Here is a 21,584-nt window from a genome sequence, read left to right as displayed (position 1 = left end):
GTTGTTCTGGAGTTGTGGTCAGTTTGTCTCAAACAAATTTGTCATTTGAAACAGACATGGATGAATGGGAATCTGTGTCACCAGGTATTGTGTTTTCCTGCAAAGGCAGATGAGCATTCTGGTTGTTCATCTTCATGCTATCCTGGGCAGAATCGTCAGATGGTTGCTTGGCAACGACACAACTAATTTTGTATGCTGGTATTGCTTTGTCAGAAAATCACTGTGTCTTACATCTGTTGATCATCCTGCTTACCTTTTATTTTTCTATGCAAAAAATTATAATAAATCAAGCCACAGCTACCTGAAGATACTAATTGCTTGACTTGTGTTAAGTGAAATAACCAAGCAAAGCATTTAAGTGCGTCTGACTGGAACATGAATCACATCATCCAGACCACAACAAATCCTTTTATATTTATAGATTCCAAAGAGAGATTTGTCACTTAAAAAACAAATAAAAGTACATACAGTTGTAATTAGAACATTAGTAGGACATTAAGGGCATTACTAATTAACAAATTACATTTGTTGTGAAGTGTGGTGGCATTTTACTCCACGCAACACCTGATTAAGAGCATAGCCATCAATGTAGTACAAAAGGAGAATACTCTTTAGCAGTGTCCCAGTTCCTCACTCCTTACCAGTTCAAATATTGTTTTTGGTGTCCATTCATTTTACTCCTTGAACTTCACTGTGGATTTGAAAACAAACATAAATACCAAGCCAACTGACAACATACATGTGAAACTTTGCATTGACTGTAATACCCACAGTCCTTAGAGAGAAATAAAGGAACATCCTTTATCACGCTCATCTGCTCAGTCCAATTTAAGAAGTCCCATTTAACAAGTTAGTGACAATAATTTGCATTAATCTTAGTGTAACCCAACCTCCATCCATATAGAGTCTATTCAGAATAGTATTATTAGGATTGTACAACTTTGCACTGCCCTCTGAGACACACATGGATTCATTCCTCAACAGGGATCAGAGTACAGGATCATTTATATGTGTCCTGGAGCAGAAATGGTTCACTCCAAGACACTGACAGCATCTCTCTAACCTTCAGGCCAAGCTGCCATCCCAAGTTAGATAGTAAAAGTGGAAATTCAATAACTGGAGTAATATAAATCACCCCTGTCTTTTCCACGGCTTCTGAGCAAAAACAGTAGAGCTTCTAAGTGGTTAATGGGGCACCCAGGTGGCATAGCAGGAAAATGAGCCTTTCCCTTGTGCTGGCGTTTCAATGAACACAATTGGCAATATTCATGTATGAAGGCAGCAAGGGATGCTGTCCTTGTAGCTGTGTCAGCGACTGCTACTGGTTGTTTATAGTGGTTGTTCATTGGAGAGTAGGGAAATCTGGAACAGCAAGAAGCTCCATGCTGTTTTCCCAGTGAAACTCCCCACTGTTGGGTGAACAGAAGCAGCTGGTGACTCCATGTGTTTCAGGTGAAGCACGTTGTAGTCTACACCCTCTTGAAGCCACCAGTAGGAGTTGGCAATGACAGGAAGTGAGGCACACAGGGGAATTGGCAATGACTAATCTTGATACTTGCCAGATTGGCTAGTTGCTAGGTAACATTCCAAACTGATTGAGTCATGTTTTCACTGACTCCAGTCTAATCAGGGAGCACTTGTAATGTCAACATGCATTCTGTGATGAAATGTATGTTAATAATTGGCAATCTACACTAAATATACCCCATAAGCTTTGCTGAATTCACTTCAACAAGAAAATGTACACTGTGAAAAATACAGTGCCTTGTTTGAAGTCAAACAGATAAAATTGTGAAGACGTATCATTGCATTAATGTGTTATTTTTGTTTTTTCTTACAGACTGGCAGGAAAGAGAAAGGTGACCCACTGAACTCAGCTATTGATAAGATGACCAAAAAGACCAGGGACTTGCGTCGACAGGTGAGTGCATGTTTTCATGTTACATCTCAATATCCCTATTAAATACTGTAACACTCAGTTTTTCCCATTCACTTAATGTAAGAGGTTAAGTCTGGCAATTTTTTATATTTATGGTATTTTCAACAAATCTTTAAAAAAAACACTTTCCAATTTCACCTACTTACTGTGGCACATTCCTACTGAAGATAAATATTTTTATAAACAGGTCACAAATATATACGTTCATTTTCAAAAAAGGCAAAATAATTTCCTACAACAGCTGGGCACTGTAGTTTTTGGCAAACATTTGTCAAACTGGAGTAAACAGACTCAGATAAACTACAGTGCCCATGCTCATTGTAATGAAGGAACATGGCACCCAGTGCAACGGTGTGGCACATTGACGTGTTTTTAATAGCTTTTTGACAACAATGGAGGTCTGTGACACATAAGAATAAGCTATATCAGGTTTTGGCTACACATCCAATACTTGATGGTTTTGGTCTTTTCATGGGACTTGTTGACGGTAAGAAAAATATAGTATATCACAAAACTTACCCTTTAATGACCTCACAACCAGTCAATGGAATTTATTTTGGTACCAACGCTTAGTTCATAGTGTCAGCAGCATTGCACATAGACATCATGCATCAGACAGACATCAGTATAACATATCACATAATAATTAATAATCATAGTATTTGCAAGACTCACTGCTGCCATAGCTTGATACTCCATACTTATTTTAAGGGTCACAGGGTTTCCTTGACACGGCTAATAAACAGTCAAACAAATACTTCTCATATATGTAGATGGAGCACACACAAGAAATGCAAAGAAGGGACAACATGAAACTTTCACAAGACAGAACTAGCACTAGTACCTGAACCCAGTGCGTTCTTGCTGTCAGTTACCAGTGCTATCTACTGACATGCTGTGCTTCTATAGTATGTTTAATACCATTTGAATTGTTAATGCCCAATTTTCCCATGCTTCATTACATATTAGAACAATAGAACTTAAATTGCGATGCCCATACCGTAATTTTCATTTTTGTCCCAAGCTCTTTATATTTCGGGCTTTTATTTTATTTGTCTGCAGCTTGACATGGTGAACTGAACACTCTCTGCCAAAGATTTTCGTGAACAATCAAATGTATTTCAGGTATCCAGTGTTATTTATCACTGCTCCACTTCTGATCCTCAAAGAGTTGTTTCAGGAAACTGCAGTAAAACCGCTTCCAAATTCCAAAAGCTACCATACATTGGTGAAGAGTTAGTAGATGATTCATGCTGTGATACAGTGTCAGAACTCAATAGCAATATTGTTATATTTTTCATCCTCACTGAAGGCAAGATTAATCTGACTTTCTTCTGTTGGATCCTTCACAAAAATGTTGACACAATACTTGGAAAAAAAGAGGACACTTATTGAGTACGCTTAAGTGTCTGTTGATATAATGCAATCATTCAAGAATACTTCTGAGGTGTTCTTTCAGTTGTAATTAATTAAAACTCAAATGTTCTCAATCTACACATCTTTGAGTAAAGATTGGAGTACATTTCAGCAACCATCTTGTCCCAGAAAAAGTAAGCCCATTCATAAACCATCAGGACATCAGTTGTGTCCCTGAATACACATTCACTCCCAAACAAACAACTCTTTCCTGTCCTGCGTGCAAAACATTTTTTTGCAGGAGAGGCACTGTGGCAAAATTGACAATAGCAACTACCTGCACAGAGTAGCTGCGGTTGCGTCCTGTCTAACCTCTGAGGACCAGGGGATCATTCCAGATGGGAGGTTATAACTCTCCCTCCCGTTGGGCATTTGGTGGGGCTGCCTGACAGGCTGGCAGGCGGTACTCACTCTGACAGGATGTTCTATTGACTCAGGGGTTGGCTTGACAGAATGGGCGGTCTGTTTGAGCTTTGAGTTTAGAAGGGAGGGCAAACTCGCAGCACACATGCAGGCATTGCATAGAGCTGTGATACTGTAATTATGCCAACACGTTTTGAGTTTAGCAAGTCAGTGGCACCGTGTAGAGACACAAGACCTTCCTGAGGGGAGGAGCACAATTGTGCGTATGAGCATTTCAGTCTCCACCATCTCTATTGTGAAAAGGAAGGATCAAATATTGGAGCAGACAAGCACAAATGACAGACTGCGTTTGTGAAATGGGAGCAGGTAAAACCGAACAAGCCTTGTGACAACACCGCCAGAGATATGCGGCATTGTGTTTTTCTTTCATGCCATTGTGTAAACATACAAAACAAAGCTAAGCTGTCTGTTATCCAGGGCAAATTCTGTAGATGTCAACCATGTTTTTCCCATCCCCATTATGTTTTCTTCGTAAATGTAAATTCACACAACACTACGCCGTCTGATGGAGGGAATGCAGGGTAGCAAAACCATGTAGCATTTTGCATCATACAAATGTTAAGAGAATGTTTGATTGCCAGCATGACATTAAAAGCATATTTTCCATCTAAACAAGATAAGTCAAGAATACGCAAGCAAATCTTGAACCAATCTTCACGACTCAAAAATTACAGCCTGACACCCTGTTGTTATTCTTACCTCCATCCACACTGATTACATGGTTGTTCTCTATTTACAAAAGATATTAATCATCTGTATCTCCTGACGAGAGGCCTTCAGTCACCACTGAAGTGTATATTCAAAGCCTTGCCTTTGTGAGACTTACACAGTATAGTGAATGACATTTCTTCCATGTTTTGACCATGAGTCACACACACAGGTATGACAATGCAAAAAATAAATAAATAAATGAAAAAATAAAGCTCAAAATAACAATCTACACCCTAGGCTAGGGATTTGTCTGACACTGGCACTTTGATACTCAGGAAAGCTTTAAAATGTGATGATTCTCAGTTGTCAGTTATAGAGAACATCTTCTTTTGATTTATGGATTTTTATTCCCAGTGCACATATCTGTATCATGTTTGTGTGTTCAGATTTGACAGAATTATGACTCAAAGATTGAGAACGATTTTTGACACAAAATGTGGCTCATGGCTCAAGTATCTCTCTCCACGCCCCCCTTTCAACTCCCTTGCGCCCCCCTGGGGATTTTTCAGAATTTGAAAACCTCTGCCCTAGGGCATCAAAACAACATTGCATCAAAACAGCAAGCTGTGGTTTAGGAAGACCTTTTCTTGACTGAAACTTCATCTCCATAAGTCAGTACCCCTTTTGCCCTACCACCATTTGGCAGCAGGTCTCTCTCTGCTTCCCCTGCTGTACATCTGGTGCTGACAGCAGTGGGGCTTCTTCCATGCTGACCGTCTGGTCCAGGATGCAGACAGTACTGATGGCAGTACTGATCTGTTTCCCGCATTGTTACCTTAATAAAGTACTAAGAAACTGATTATAAACCGTGCCTTTCATAACAACACTTAAACAGACAAAAGACAAATTCAAGATAAGATGTAGCTTACATAAGAAAAAATGTTAAAATAACAATTCAGGCATATGTAGAAACAATAACCAAAAATGAAACTAAAACACAATTAAAACAAGGGGATGGAAAGTGAAAAACTAGATACTACTAAAATGAAATTATGAATTATTACAATTATGACTGAAAAATGTAGTGTGGTCTTGGGGTTGGACCTATACCCTGGTAAACATAAAATAATATTTAAATAAATTATAAAATTAACCAGTTTCCAGTGAAAGGTGGTTAAAATAGAGGCAATTTGATCCCATTCCTAAAACAGAGGCGATTTGATCCCATTCCTTCAATTGGTTAAAAGTCTTACTGCAATTTGCACAGGCTGCAGGCAGGACAGAGATATTCTGGCCCAGGAATGAATTAATGTAATTATAGTTGGTGGTACAAATGGTACAAATAGGGCAGGAAGTAAAAGCATAGATTACTTCATCCACCTCAGGGATAGGGAATTAAAAAGATACAATTTTTTAATGTAAAAAGCACAGTAGAGCTATTTTAACTTGAGCATCAAAACAGAGACTCAAACAAATATTACTCCCAGCTTTTTAGCTACAGGTCAAATGAAGAAACCAAATAAAACCATACAATAAATAGATTTATAGTTTGGGTTGTTGCAACTTATGGTGCCAAGACCATTTTTGAGAAGGTATAACGTGTTTGTGAATAATATGGACAAGAGGAAAGGCATACGGAAAGCAATAAAGAACCTAAATTTGACCCTGGTAGCACACCATTGAGAATGCATTACCTGTAATATGTTCCATTGGCAATATAGGATTTAAACCAGCGAAGGACTGTCAGAAATTCCAACACACTTCTCAAGATGGTTTAGCAATATGTAGCTAATGGATAACTATGTCAAGTGCTGCAGTGAGATCCAGTGGCATCAGAACAGGGCTCTCAGCTCAATTCCAGTAAGCTGCTCCACTGAAGAGTGTAACCTCCTTTTCCTGATATTTAAGGCAAGCGATTTTTAGTCTTCTCAAAATAATGTATTTAATTATTTTTTCACACCATTGAAACAGCCAAAATGTTTATTTTTATTGAATTACATCATATATTTAAAAAAAGTAAAGTGTTTGATAATTCTGATTTACTCATGTAAGTCCCTTATAATGTTGTGATCCAATGTAAATTGTCATGGTTAACTTATGAATGATGTTTGCTTAAAGCTCAAATGTCATGACAATTGGGCCTGGAATGAAAAGGAATATAGTCTGTGCCCATTACCCATTACAGGCATTACACGTTCTTTCTTTTGCAAGATTGTTAAATATTGACATTCTAATGGAGAGGACTGTGCCACTGTATACTTATAGATCACCTTTTAAAGGATAACCTATATCACTGTTGCAGTTTTGATGAAGCTTGAAGGGATAGTGTATCTTGATACAGTGTTCTGGTGTTTGGTGCAGGCATTAAAGTTCAAAATTTGAACTTTGATAGTCGCAAACTCTTATACCTTAAATCAACAGAATTTACTTAAATCAAACTACACAAACCCTTCTCCTGACAAAATACTGATTGTCCTGAACTGTTGTCCTTAAACTGTTCTTCTGTTGGTGAAGAGCTCTTGACATAGTATTAGTAGTCTTATCCTCTTCGGGTAAGCGTGTGCATGCAAACTTTCTGTATAGTTAACAGTGAGGATGTGTGGTTAAGTCAATATAAACCATTGTGTTCACTGAACCAGTGTTATAACACTGAGTCATTGTTTCTAACAAAGCTCACTTAATTTGTAAAAATAGCAATCACATTAGCACATTTAAATCCAATTAAACTTAAAAAAACATAAAAACAACTGAGATTTAACCTTATTTTCTGATATGAAAGTTGATATGATAAATGAGGTGTTATTAACAGATCAGAGGAGTAAAATATCAGGCAGGCTAATAAGTGGTCCAACCAGTCTGTATCACAGTAATTAGATGATCAGCTCAAGCTTCAAAAGTAGCGACATAAACTGGAAGTTGTTTGAGATGGTGGCCATTTTTACAGTTCAGCTTATGTGCAAATATACTATATCAAAAATGTCTGAAATTCTTGAAAATATTGCATACAAATGCAATGTGCATGTAAATCAATTTACTTGCCTGTTAGGATAAGGAAACAAATAGAATATTTTCTCTCTACCACAATTGATCTCATCTCACTGATCTCTTGAGCCTCAGTTAAGCAGCAGTATATTTAAAATTGAAGTCTCAATCAGTTATAGGCTTATTTTGAAAGTACTCTACATACCCTACATCCAGTCCTGGTGAAGGGTTAGGGTTAGGGCCTCTTATGTATAGCTTAATGCCCCTGTGATCACATGAACTGTGATCTTGAAAGTCTGAGACTGTGATAGTTGTATGTTAGCTTTAGCAAGATGCCATCACCCACTTTATCTTTTGCATGAATGTCAGTAATAGTTGCATTTGAAGACCGACTTCTTTAAGACTAATGGTATAAAAGTATGAACCTGTTTGTACAGATGCTGTACAAGTTATGTCTTTGAGGCATGAAAGCAGTGTTTTTCTAGGTATGGATCTTTGGAAAAGAGGCCTTTTGAACAGACAAAACCACGGAGAAGTGTGTTCAATTTCATAATACCAGAATAGGTGCAAAAAGTGTTCTCACCCAAAATATATAATGCCCAGATTCACAAAAATTATGTTACAAAACATCCATAGCTGCCATCAGAAAAAAAATATGTTTTAGCCTGTGGCCTTTATGAGAGTTTTGCATTTAGGAAAAGCTGATGAATTATTCTTACTGCTGCCTACTGTGTAGAAAAAAGTAAACTTATTTTTTAAGTTTAGACATTCATTATGCTTTTAAAACTACTGTAATTAACAACACAAGTGCAGTACTGAACAAAACCTTTTTATTAGAGATAAGTATTGTGTTCAAACATTTGAACTATACAGAATAACATTGAGGATTTAAATGTTTTTCCTCCCATAAATTGGTATTCAATAGGAAACCAAGCCGACAAAGTTGCTAGAAATGAGCCATGTGTTCTACCCCCTGTCATGCTGTCTGTAATGAATGCATCTATCAAGTCATCTCTCTGGGCCGTATTTTGACTGATGGCTGATTCCAGGATTCCCCGAAGCACAAATGCCTCACATGTTTTTTCTCTCTCTTTCTCTCCCTCTCTGCTTTGGGATGTTGAAATCATTTCCATTTCTGCCATTAGTTTGTTGATTAGTACAGCTGTTTTTAATTGTTGGGGGCTATCATGTTAAGAAAGAACAGCTGCTACGAATCTTGTCAACGGTAACTCTTTGTTTAGACTAACAATTCAAGATTATTTGGAAATCCTTTAGATCTTTTTCTCCAAAATGTTTTGAGGCTGCATTAAAGTTTCATTAGCCATGTTAAGACAAATTTGCTGCTATCTCAGGAACTAGAAAATATATATTTGGAGACTTTACCTGTTGATAGCTGTATTGAAAAGGATACGTTGATAAATTTTGTATTTTTAGCAACACTGTTCTAGAAATGATGTTATACAGCAAATAAATTTTGAGGAAAATGTAATCTGGATTAAGTTTTTATGAAAGAAAAAACACTGGTAATTAACATGTCTGCTGAGCAAGCAGGTAACTCCGGGTCTGAAAAGTAAAGCCATGCGGAAGTGCCTTAAACCTGCATTCTATCTAATGGCCATCAGGGGGCAACTCCACTGGCTCCAAAAAGAAGTCCAATTGTGTAGACATCTGTGAGAAAATGACCCTACTTCTCACTTAATTTATTACCTCAGTAAACAGTTTCCTAATGAGTTTATGCTCTCAATTGCTAATTTAAAGTCTTCTTCAATGCAGCATGATGTTCATTTTGTAAATTATGGTACCATTCAATTTCAACTTGACAATAAAGCTGGGTATGCTTTAGGGTGTGGCTACGTTGTGAATAAGTCGCTACCACAGCAATAACGTTGGTTAGGTAGCGTAACCATGGCATAATCCCAGATTCACAGAGTATAGGCATAGCCATAGTCATTTTTATTTCAGTGTGTTTCAGTTCATGAAAGTTAATTGTAACATTTTGGTTGCCTAAAAAGTCTTGTTCAACATTTGGTTGTACTAAAAGACCCTCTAATGAGTCCAGTATTCAGTTTTTCCGGTAAATACGTTTTGTTTAAGCCTGTTTTTTGCTAGCAGAAATTAGCACTAGCATTAGCATTATCACAGATAATCATAGACTGTAATTGCACTGTGATAACCAAGCTAGCAGCTAGTGTTAGGGTCAGCTCCACCCTCTTATCCAAATATGGTCACTTCTTATCACTTCTGGCTCTAAAAATCCAAGATGGCAACGGTCAAAATGCCAAACTCGAGGCTTCAAAACAAGAGTCTACAAACCAATGGGTGACGTCACTTTGGCTGCGTCCATTATTTTTTTATGGTCTATGCTGCTGAGTCACAAAATGCTGATACTGAACATATCTGAAATATCCATTCTTGCAATATGATCTGCTAGTAGGAACTAAAGCTTTATTTTACTTTTTGAATGTTATGTTTAAGCACTCAGTTAAGGTAACATACCGTATTTTAAAATTAAATTAAAAGCCGGGGTGTGGTCGACACAAACAAATAAAGGCCGGCCCCAAATACAGGCCGGGGAGGGAAAAAACAAGGGTGGATTAAGGCCATATTCAGACCAAATCAGGTGTTGCTGTGCACCGCAGCAGGGTTGTATGGTGGTGTGCGGGGTGTGCGGGGGTGTGCGTTTGTTTGTTTATTTGTGCTCTAGAAAGTAACCGCTGTGAAACAATTTGATATTTTTTTTATTGATCTGATTCACTGCTTACCAGCTCTATCTCTTCATTCACTCTCTAGCTCCCTCTCCCTCTTTTTCTCTCGCCTTTTTTTAAAATGAGTTGGAACCGACAGCATAGCCTAACTTTACTTTTAACATCATCAAAAGAAAAGAAATGTCCGCCCCCCTCCTCTTGGTGCCTGTTATAATGTGACTGTGGTTTGTAGTATTGACAAGTGCCACAAGATGGCTGTAGCTATATTTGAAGTACCATACAGGACCTGTGCAAGTGTCAGTGACTAAATTTTCCGTAACACTAATGCCACAACACTGTAGAGAGCGAACATGGCACCCACCAGACGGAAGTTTGACGTCAAATTCAAAGAGAGAGTTTTGCAATATGCGGAGGAAAATTAAGGAGCGAAAGCTGCAAGACATTTTGACACTGACCTGAAAAGACTCAGATACTGGAAAAAACAGAAGAGTGAGCTGATGTTAACTGACAAGAGGAGAGCATGACTAGCTGGAGGTGGGAGGAAGAAAGTTAGCTAGGAGCTAGAAAGACAGCTGATTGATATTGATATTTGACTGTGCTGTTAACTGGCTATTAATGTTTATATCCAGCGTAACGTTACCTCAGATTTGTTAAGTTTTTAATTGACACTGGCCATATTTCCCCTCCAATACTTGACCGAGACAAACCGTTCTCATCCCAGGTTGTCAAATACCGGCACTTTGTCACGCCCCTCTGGCATCTGGTGACATGACTGGTGTGGTCTGGTTAGGTTTAGGCACAAAAAACACTTGGTCAGGTTTAGGGAAAGATTGTGGTTTGGGTTAAAATGGTCATTTGAAATGTCATCATAGCAACAGTAAACACCATAACAAAAAACTGTCCTGAGTCGCACTTGGAAACATGACACTTGTGGTTGGAAGCGGCAGGCAAACAGTGGTCTCCGGCAGCAAAGTCCATTTCCACTTTTTGCCTAAGTATCTAGCCATCCACCCAACCCACCTCCTCCTAAGAAGGAAAATGTCGCCTTAAATAGACGTCATCGTTCTCATGGCATTGAATAATGACATGGATGCGTTTACATTGGAGTTAGTTGAAAGCCTGGTGCGTCTCATACAGATGCTAAAGGGTGCCTTGTGAATCGATATCAGACACCGAAGGGTGTGACAAAGGTTTTTGACACCCTGGGAATGAGAACGGGCTGGAAGAGACCCAGCTCGCCAAATCTAAACAGCATCACCTCAAACTGAGCCTGTTCATGCAACCCTTTCGCCATATAGCAAACATACAGCAATACTAGAGAAATCTGAAAACTCTGGATTACATTTAGTGACAACTGAAGTCCTTTTCATCAGCTCCAGACAATTTTATTTTTATTAAGGCAAGGTCAAGTTTCACATTCCATGTACATTATACTTACGTGAACAGTCCAACCTGTGTGTAATATCTTGTAATGTTTCAGTGGTAAATGGGATAATGGGGTTCCCTGCAATTTTTTGAAGTCATGATATGTGCCATGGCAGAAAAAAAGATTAGAGAACGCTGTCTTTCTTTAGTAAGAATGAATCAACCCTGAAGGTTGAGAACGGTGTCAGGTTGTCTCATTGATATATCACCACCCATTGAATGTTCTGCTACCTCTAATGGTGTTAAACAGTCTGATAATCCTTGGCTTTTGTCCTGAAGTAATAATGGTTGCCAGGGCTCTGCCTGCCACTAGCAACATTGAGTTGGCTTGTACATCCACTTCTATGTTACCACACATGACAACAGATGTCTCCTTTTCTATATCATTTTACAATAAACAACTATCATGGTCAATGGAATTGGTCAATAAGTTATGGTATTTAGGATTCATTACTACTTGAAAGGGTACACTCAGTCACATAGTTTGAACAGACAATAACAATTCCAGTATTTTTCAGGAAAAAATGCTGTCAGCATGTCATTGAGCAAAAATGCGGGATCTCCTTTGGGAACATAGATGCTTCAATCTAAAAGCACTGTCTATGCCCCTTTCCTTGTTTCTACGACTGGATTTCCCTGGCTAGTGTTTCATTTTGCTAGACACATCAAAATGAGGGCTCTGGCATTAGGTATCTAATGTGTTTGTCCTCAGACTGTTGATCAGTCAGTCCCTCTTTCCCCCTTTCAATTCTCCACTCTCCTCTTACTAATCATCTTCCTATGCTCCCTGATAGATATCATATATGAGAGCTATTACTTAATTTTTGATTTGCTCAGGCTGTTTCCCCTCAGCCGTGACTCTAGCCGTTTATGCTGTGATTGCGCTTGACATTTTAATAAGAAACTTTCCTGTGCTGACCCCAAGATACCCAACGCTATGTGTTCTGAATCACAAGTTAAACATAACAGAAACTGTGGTGCAATTGTAAACATTCAGAAATCCTGCACAGTGTTCCCTTTCAAATTCAGATTCATGTTTTCCACCCATTGCATGTGTTAAGACTCTATTGAATTGTAAACAAGTTGAGTTAAGGGGGTTTGTCTCTGAATACATGTGTGTACACATGATAATTCAATCTTTATTTTTGCAATCCTTTGAACATTTTTTTCTACTTTTGAGTCATACACTGATCATAGGGGATGCTTGCGTCTCCCTCTTGAATCTGTTTTTGTGACAGAGCCGGGATCTAATCCCACAAAATGCAAACATTTTCCCCATTAAAAAGCAAATATGCCAAATTAATGCTAATCTCATCTTTGAAGATCACACAGCCCTCCCACTTATCAGTGAGCAACACAGATATTCATCTGTCAAGTTTTGTTAAGCATATGCATCATCTTAATTATTTCACAGAGATTCTTGTTAGCCACTTCAGTATCAGGTGGGATTCGCTGTTGTTAATTTTAGCTATTTCTTTAAAAGTAATGAGGATAAGAGATGTACATGATAAGAGGTATGAATGAGGAATAAGAGGAGTAGGTGTGCTTACATTATTTCTGAAATTATCAAAATTCTGCAATAGCAAAGGCATTAATAGCACCATTTTCACATAATCATCTTCAATTTTCATCCCATTTTTCATTTAATGGAAAGCACATGGGTCCGTTAAGGAACTCATATTCATTCATGCATTCATTTTTCAATATACCACTCAGCATATATATGCTGATATAGCAGCCTTCACTATTCTGTGAAGGCTTTCCACAAGAATTTGCAACCTGGCTGCAGGGATTTTCTCACATTCATCCACAGGAGCATTAGAGATGTTAGGCACTGATGATGGGTGATAAGGCCCGGCTTGCAATTGACCTTCCAATTCATGCTAAAGATGTTCAGTGGGGTTGAGGTCAGGGCTCTGTGCAGGCCAGTCAACTTCCTCCCACACAAAACTTGGAAACCCATTTTTTTGATGGTCCCTGTGGATGAAAGTTTTTTCATGGAAATAATAATTTGACAAAATAATCTCAAGGTCCATTTACCAGCCTTTTCTGGAGATTTCAACTACATCTCACAAAGCCATTTTCATGTTGAAACAGGCAGAGGCCTTACGCAAACCGTTGACACAAGAAGTTAGAAGCACACTATTCTTTAAAATATCATAGCATACATTAATATTGTCCTTAATTGGAACTAAGTGGCCAAGCCTAAATCATGAAAACAGCCCTAGGGAGTCTACATACTTTTGTCCATATAATGTCTCTATCTCTCTATCTTTCTATCTGTCTATCTACCATTCTGTCTGTGTATCTATCATGACAGCAGCTTTGGCTTGCTTCTGTGTTTCATTTAAACATGTCTCCGCAGCCTTCACGTTGCCAGCATGCCAATATCATTCTGGAAAAATGAAGCAACTATTTTTCTCAAGAAATCTTAAATATTAATATATATATAAAAATATAGATATATATATATAACATTGTGTATTAATATGTAAAAAAAAACATTGTGGCACTGCACGACTAGGGAGACAAATAGCTGCCTCACTGACTTATAATGAGCAGAGCTTTTGCTGTCTATTGGAATTCCAGGTCTATTTCCTTTAAGTGTTAGTGAAATACAGAGGGAGTGTTAGAGGAGAGACGGTGGGGGTGGAGCATGGAGGGAGGTGAGATCTGAAAGATTGAAGATGGATTTCTGTGGGAGTGGTGTGTGGGCATTAGAATGCTGATGGTGCAGGAGAGACTGCGACTTGGGAAATCACTCGTCTGTATCATTTCTCCACTCAAACCTACCGTCAGAATCAGTTTCACTGTTGGGCATCCATGAGTATCTTGAGGCCTTGGACTCTCTTACACATATGCTATGCATATGCTGCTGTATGTGCCGTCAACTAGTGATTGCTCTTCAGTACCAACAATAAGAGCTTATATCTACAAGAATCTTTCTACCCGGTAGATGTCCAAAATTGATTTCCATGCTCAGATCAGTCCCTTCAATTAAAGATCTTTTTTCTAATCTTTTATATGTTAAACTTCACAAACAAAAAGGGGTTGACTAGTCTTTTTCATTATTGGATTCAAACAAATCCATCTCTGATAAAGAGATAATGGACAAAGACAAGCAAGTTGCCATATGAAGATTTCTGTAAATAATAGTGCTCAGTAAAAAACGTTTTAATAGAGATTAGGATACAATAAGCAGAAAAAAGATCATCTCAAAACTTTGGCTTTCATGCCCAAGTGATCTGCATTATAACTGAAAAATATATGCAAATATGATGATAGATAGAAGCATTTCCTTTCTTCTTTTGCTTGCCATTTATGTCAGTTCTAACTAATCATTTTTGACATGATATAAGTCTGACAGTATGTTTTAATGAAATATGGAGTTGCAGTGGCATGATGGGATAAGCGATTCCACTAAATGAGTACTGCATTCTGCTACTTTCTGCCTTTCTTGTCGGTCTATCATTTCACAATTTTCCCACACATAGAAATGTCAAAGTCTGAAAAGGTCTCCATTGCCATGGGTAACAATGAAATCAATGCTAATAATGACATGATAAAGCATATGCTGTGTCCCCATCCCAACCTACATACTAATATTGTACTGTATTTATTATATACTAATGTTCACTGTATACTAATTTTGCAGTTTGTGCGCAATAAATGAATTAACTTTACAGTTTTATAATATAGCAAATAGGCCTCATACAAGACATGGCAGACATCAGTATAATACCATTGTTTTTTTATCTCCCTGATCCTGGATCTAAAATTTTAATTTCTACAGCTTTTACAACTCTTCAAAGATCGTTCATTTTCTTTGTGCAATTTAGTATGCATATTTACATCTTTAAGTATACTTAATTTTGTTACTCTCACGGTGAGAGTGACAAAATACACTCAAAACTTGGTTAGAATTAGTATGAAGTATACATTTAGGACACAGTCATGTGTTGTGCCTACGGGAATTAATTTTTTAGCATGCAAATTGCTCCTCAACAACATCCCCCACTCAACCCAATCCTTGCATCACTGCAGTGAGAGCATCGATGAGATAATCACAGTTAAGGCCTGCAAACAACACAGATCATTTTTACACTTATCCAGAATGATAGTGGGGCTCTGCCACACCTTTCTCCTGTGCTGCAATAGCACAAACATAGTGTGGAGGTAGTTCTGGCAATGCAAGATTTGTATCTACCCCAATTTCCCACCTTTCCCACCAGGTGACAGGATAGCAAGGTTGCAATTGCACTGATGCAAGTCTGTTCTCAACTGAGTGAAAAAGATGCAATATTCACAGTTCAAAAATGCCAAAGTGTATCAGCCTTTGAGAAAAGCATGCTGTTTTGGTCTTGCACTGCATCTCGGTACGCATCTCTTCAAATCAGTGATCCAGGATTATATAGTTATGGATAAAGGAGTGCTTACAGAGAGTGTGAGCTTCAAGTTGTTTACAGCATTTGCAGACATGTCATGTCCACTAGACTGGCCGAATCTAGTCTCTTTCCAGAGGCAATAATGATGGATTATCTGCCCTTAGGAAGCCATAATTCCCCTTTTTTCTCCTCCACTCAGTGGACTGGTAATTAAGTTTGTAATCACTGCAAGTTATTTAAGTGTGGCTGACAGGCTTACATATGATTTTTTTGTTGGTTAAATGAATTTTCCCTTGTCAGTCAGTCACAGCTATTAGTCTTCTCTACCTTCTCTCATGCTCCTTCAACATTTTTAAATCAGGAATATGGCCACAATGTTTGCTTTACATCTAATTATAAAAGATGGCTTGAAAAGTCAAACAAATCTCTGTCATCCATGTTGTTAATTAAACAGTTTTCACTATAATGTCATAATTTGTATGTGTGGAGAAGTGAAAACTGAGCGGATGGAAAAGATTTTTGTCTGTATTAGCATACCCATGGGTGGTGTGCACACAGTTTGTACAGATCCTAATTATGTTTGATACTGGATCTTGCATTGATCGTATTGTCGATGTGTTACCAAAACTTTAATAAAGTGGAATTAATGAAGTGCTTTGACTGATACCACTGGTGTTACTAATTTTGTTATCAACTGCATAAATTTGGTTTCAATAGCATAACACAACAATAGCAATAATGTAATAAAACTGTTTTATTAAACTTGAATTAACTGTGATAATAATAATGTATAAAGTATAATCTTCAAATTTTAAAGATACACCCACACCACTGTATTTTTGTAGTGCAGAGAATTATAACAAATTTGTTATTGAGAAAAGCTTTAAGACTGAACAATGCCTCAAAATAAATGACACTACATGTGTGGGAATCTACTTTTTTCCCTGTAGTGTATTCTTGTCTGTCTTAGTAATGGTCTCATGTGACTTACTCCCTCTTTGTGTAAGATAAAGGACCTGTCTGTTGTGCTTTCTATACCGTTCTCTCTGGCATCTCATCGGATATCCCAGTGAGTAGCATTAGGGCCCATTTACTGTCTTATAAAACAACCAGTCCCCAGCCAGTTTGGTACAGAAAATTTCCATAAAGAAAGATATAAGTAGCAAAGTCTGCCCTAGTAAACGGCCTTATGGGAAAAATGACACCTTACAAGCAATCTATAGTCCTGCCTGTTGAGAGTTCTTTTCCTCTTTTCCACTCTCCCTCTTACTTTCCCTCTCTCTCTGTCCTTTCACCCCATTATGTTGCTACATCATATTCATTACAATGCTAAGTGATACATAATCATTGCCAAATGTAATACAGTGAAGTCATCTGAAATATTATTAATAATATGACCTCTTCCCCATCTCTTTCCCTCTGTATTCTAGTTGAGAAAGGCGGTGATGGACCACATCTCAGACTCTTTCCTAGAGACCAACGTCCCTCTGTTGGTGCTCATTGAAGCGGCTAAGAGTGGAAACGAGAAGGAGGTCAAGGAGTACGCCCAGGTGTTCCGTGAACATGCCAACAAGCTGGTGGAGGTCAGTCATAAATTATACATTGGGGCACACACATACACACACATGCACATATCTATTCTTAGTCACCACATCAGGTATTAAAGTATGTTTGAGAGTTATGTGCACATATATAAGCAATGCAGGTCAGGTCACCATAATGTGGGCTAGAATTAAGATTTCAGCCAACACACACAAGCATTTCTCCTGAGCAATACAAACTTTGCCCATTACATAAGAAGAGATAAGACATGACATGTGCTGCATGTCTAAATTCAAAATGAACAGAAGTTGGGATATTTGGTAAAATTTGGTAGCTACATCGAAATGATCTATAGAGAAACTGCAACATGCAACATGAGACAACATGCCTACTGGAAAACTTATTTACAGAATGTAACAAAACATTAATAACACTGTACAAAAGTCATAATAAAATAAATACCATGTTCCCATTTTAAATCCTTTACACCTTTGCAGACACACACACATACACACGTCCTCTAGAATTCTGCACAGATCTTGAATGCACGTCCTTGCTCTCAGTGGTGGAATACCATACAAATAGCTTTTTACCAGACAGTGGGGAAATGTTATTAGATCTTTTTGCATAGTGGTGACTGAGCAGAATCAAAGTACATTTCGCTTCAAAATCATGCTCTTCATCTAAACTGTATGTGCAGATATTTGTGACTGCAACTCAAAGCTTCAACCTTTATTGACTTTTATTTTAATCTTAGAGATTACATGCATGGTGTGCAGCTTTGCCATGCAAAGCTCAGACACTTTGAGTAATGTCGCTGCTTGCCGCTGGAAAATGAACCAAGGTATTAGTATTTTTTTTATGTATTTTCTTTCTTTCTGTGTTTCATTGTGGCGACACAAATAGGCAATCACAGCTGAACCACACAACCATGTTTTTTGGGAGGTTTTTTTATCTTTTAATTTAAATGAAGTCATTGCCTGGATAACAGTTGGGTCTTTGACTTGCTGATTTCAGACTTAACTGTCTGCATGTACAGCAAGTGATAGTGCCTTTTCTTTTTGCTATGAAAGACCATTTAAAGGAATATTTCAATGCACCTGAGATGTCCCACACTGAATGCTCCACCAGCAAAAATGCATGCAAATGTCCACCTGCCCTCAGCACCACCTTTCTAAAGATTAACAAATGATGATACAGTGGTCACAGCAATTGTAAATACAGCGTTCAGGTAGGTGTTTTATCATCTTATATGCATACGCATAGTACCCATGCAGTTCATCATTTGAAATTTGTTTTTTGAGAAAAATATGGTGACAAACACAGATGGTTAGATGAAGAGTTGCAGCATGTGGCAGTAATATGAGTTGCATCTGCAGGATTGTATCTTCATTTTGACAGAGGGGTTGTGTTTGTTATGTTTCAGATTAAATGTGCTTTTGTATGAGTAAATGCAACAAACTTAAAAATCAATAGTTAAAAAGTGTATAGCATCATAACCACTTGCTGTAAACCAAGCCAGAAGAACAATGGATCTTCATGTAAGTAGAGGTCCCTAGTGCCTGTAGCCTCACACAGGTAAATAATAACCACCCGCTATTATATATACAGCACCTATAGTTATTATTTACCTATGTGAGGCTATAGGCACTGGGGGCCTCTACTAACATGCAGATCCATGGTTGTTTCTTCTGGCTTGGTTTGCTGCACATGGTTATGACATTATTTGAGTCCCACATTTTAAGTCTGTTGCATTTATTGACAAAAAACAAAAAAGGTAAGATAGAATCCTGCAGCAAGACTTAGCTGCAACTCATGTTACTGCCACGAGCTCACTGACCACTGTTTGTCCATATGACAAGTACATAAGGCAAAAAGGTGTCACTAGGCACTAGACACTGAAATGTTATATCATGAGATGCAACATCAGTTCTCAGTACTTTCTGATAGGTTCTCCTTTATTGTTTCTGTAATCTAATTCGGATCTTATTTCTGGTTGCCATGCTTTTAGCCAAACTGTCTAAATATATTATTGATAAATTCATTAATTAGTGTAGAGGAAATACTGTGGCACATGACAAGACCAAAGTCAAAGGAATGAGATATCAGTAGGACAGTGCCATGTGTGCTTACCCACAAGGTTTGGTGCAGTTTGGAGTCTACAGGTTTCTTTCAGTCACTTAGTGTGGTTGTGGACAGGGTTATCCCCCCGAGAACTCCATAGTTCTATCTAATTTACTCTATCCTGGGGGAGGAAGGGAAAATGCAACCTAAGTTGAGAAATGGCAGCAACAGCTACTCAGAGTTGTGGTCAAAAGAAAGATAGGTGATGTTGACAATACAGGAACACACAATTGCACACCAGTGGTCAAGGAAGTTATTAAGCGGACAAGGGCAAACTTTTGGGCTTGGTTGGTGCAGGTGAGATAGCAGAAGAAGCCCAGAAGGACTACAGCCTTTGTAGTTACAGAAGCAACATTTCTGTGGGAAAGCCTGTTCTAGGGCTTCTAAGAGGCTCAAGCTAATTTTGAAAGCTTGGCCAAAATTTGGAAGAGCAATGCTGTCATTGTTATGGAACTGTTAACTAGTGCTTTACTCTTCCAAGGATACTGAAGGAGTCATGGAAGTTTGTCCATCTGGTCTACATGTGTTTTTTGGACTTATGATGAAGGCTGAACATTATGAAGGCTAATGATTGTGGTACCTGGGGTGCCAGGGCTGTTATCAAGAGCCCTCCAGTCCTTGTATAAAGTCAGTGAGAGCTTTGTCCATATTCTTGACAATAAGTCAATGCTTTCTCACTTGCTATTGTTCAGGAATAACCATCATTACTGCCAAAACCTAAAGACTGTCCATCCCTATTCAACCTAAGTTTGTCTACTTAGAGGGAAAGGCTGACGGATATCATTGCAGATGTTTTGCAGATTATCCATGATGCATAGACATATTGTTACAGTTAATGCATTGACCTTGTCATGTTTTCATGCAGGTGCTTGGAGAGAGTTTGTTTCTTGGTCATCTTGTCCTGCAGTTGGGTAGGAGGAAAAGTCCTGTAATAAATTCCTCTGCCCTTCGGTGGGAGTTGTCTTTTGTTCTCATGGCCCATTCAAAGGAGCCTGTAGAACCCTTTATGTAGGCCTCGCTTAACATACTGTCAGTTAAGACAGCACTGCTGCTTCCTTTGACTTCAGCTGAGAGAGTGAGTGATTTGTGTGCCCTTTTGGTGGAACCCCAACTGTTTGCTGATGAGGGGGATCTGACTGATGCTACGCTCAAAATCTGTCCTTTGCATCCAACATTAAAACTTTGTGTAGCCCAAGGACATTTAAGGCAAATACATTCTATTCTGTTGTTCAATGCTATCATTTTCAAGAAGAAAAAGAAAGGAGATATGACGCTGCTTTTGCCCTGTGAATTTTTTGCTTATTATGTAAAGCATATGGCAGCAAGGAGGTACACAGCAGTCGTTTATATGCTAAGAAGATGGAAGCGCCAGTCCAAGTAGAGAATAGCTCATTGGTGTGCAATGGTTTATTGCAAGTTTGTGTGTTTGCATGAACTCCCTTACTCCACGTCTACACGGGAGTTGTAGCATGTGCAGCACATTACCAGAGCAGCAGCTTCAGTAATCTGTCTGTGTCTACACAAGATGCATACCAGCACTCAGAGCCCAACACACAGTCACTGTAGTTAGTCTCGTAAAGCAGAAGAAAATAGACTTGAAGCGTATAGGGCAAGTAAAACGTGAGCATTTACGCAGCCTTTGTACACAAAATAGAAGTGTATCTGTTCTGTCAGATGCATGTGAGACAGACGATTTAAACACATAATATGTCATTTCTGCCCCTAGGGAATCAAAACAATAACAAAAGACAGAGTGTGATAATGTTGTGAAGTAGCATGGGATCATGGGAGTTGTTGTCTTCGTTGTTAAACAACCAGCTTCTCAGTGTTAGGATTACTTCAGTGTTGATCATTCAGGATGTTTTTACCGGGAATGGAGCCAAATTATCCGCAGAGTTCTTCTGCTCTCCAGAACAAACAGATCTGGTGATTAAAACAGGTAAAAACACTGAATAAAGCAGTTTCATGTAAAAAAAAATCAGAGTTTCTCTG

General features: G+C 38.3%; 1 protein-coding gene across 2 annotated transcripts in view; it reads left to right on the top strand.

Moving 5' to 3' along the window:
• The window catches only part of ctnna2 (catenin (cadherin-associated protein), alpha 2), a 338,033-nt gene that overhangs the window by 237,644 nt on the left and 78,805 nt on the right, over positions 1–21,584 (top strand). For both annotated transcript variants that reach the window (XM_042431131.1, XM_042431122.1), the window contains 2 exons: positions 1,841–1,921; positions 17,357–17,509. In XM_042431131.1, the coding sequence (XP_042287065.1) occupies positions 1,841–1,921; positions 17,357–17,509 (234 nt within the window). The remainder of the gene's footprint in view (positions 1–1,840; positions 1,922–17,356; positions 17,510–21,584) is intronic.

The sequence above is a fragment of the Thunnus maccoyii genome, chromosome 2 (assembly GCF_910596095.1).
Source record: "Thunnus maccoyii chromosome 2, fThuMac1.1, whole genome shotgun sequence".
Lineage (NCBI taxonomy): Eukaryota > Metazoa > Chordata > Actinopteri > Scombriformes > Scombridae > Thunnus > Thunnus maccoyii.
The sequence above is the reverse complement of the archived record's forward strand: the minus strand, read 5'-3'. Positions and strand labels throughout refer to the sequence as shown.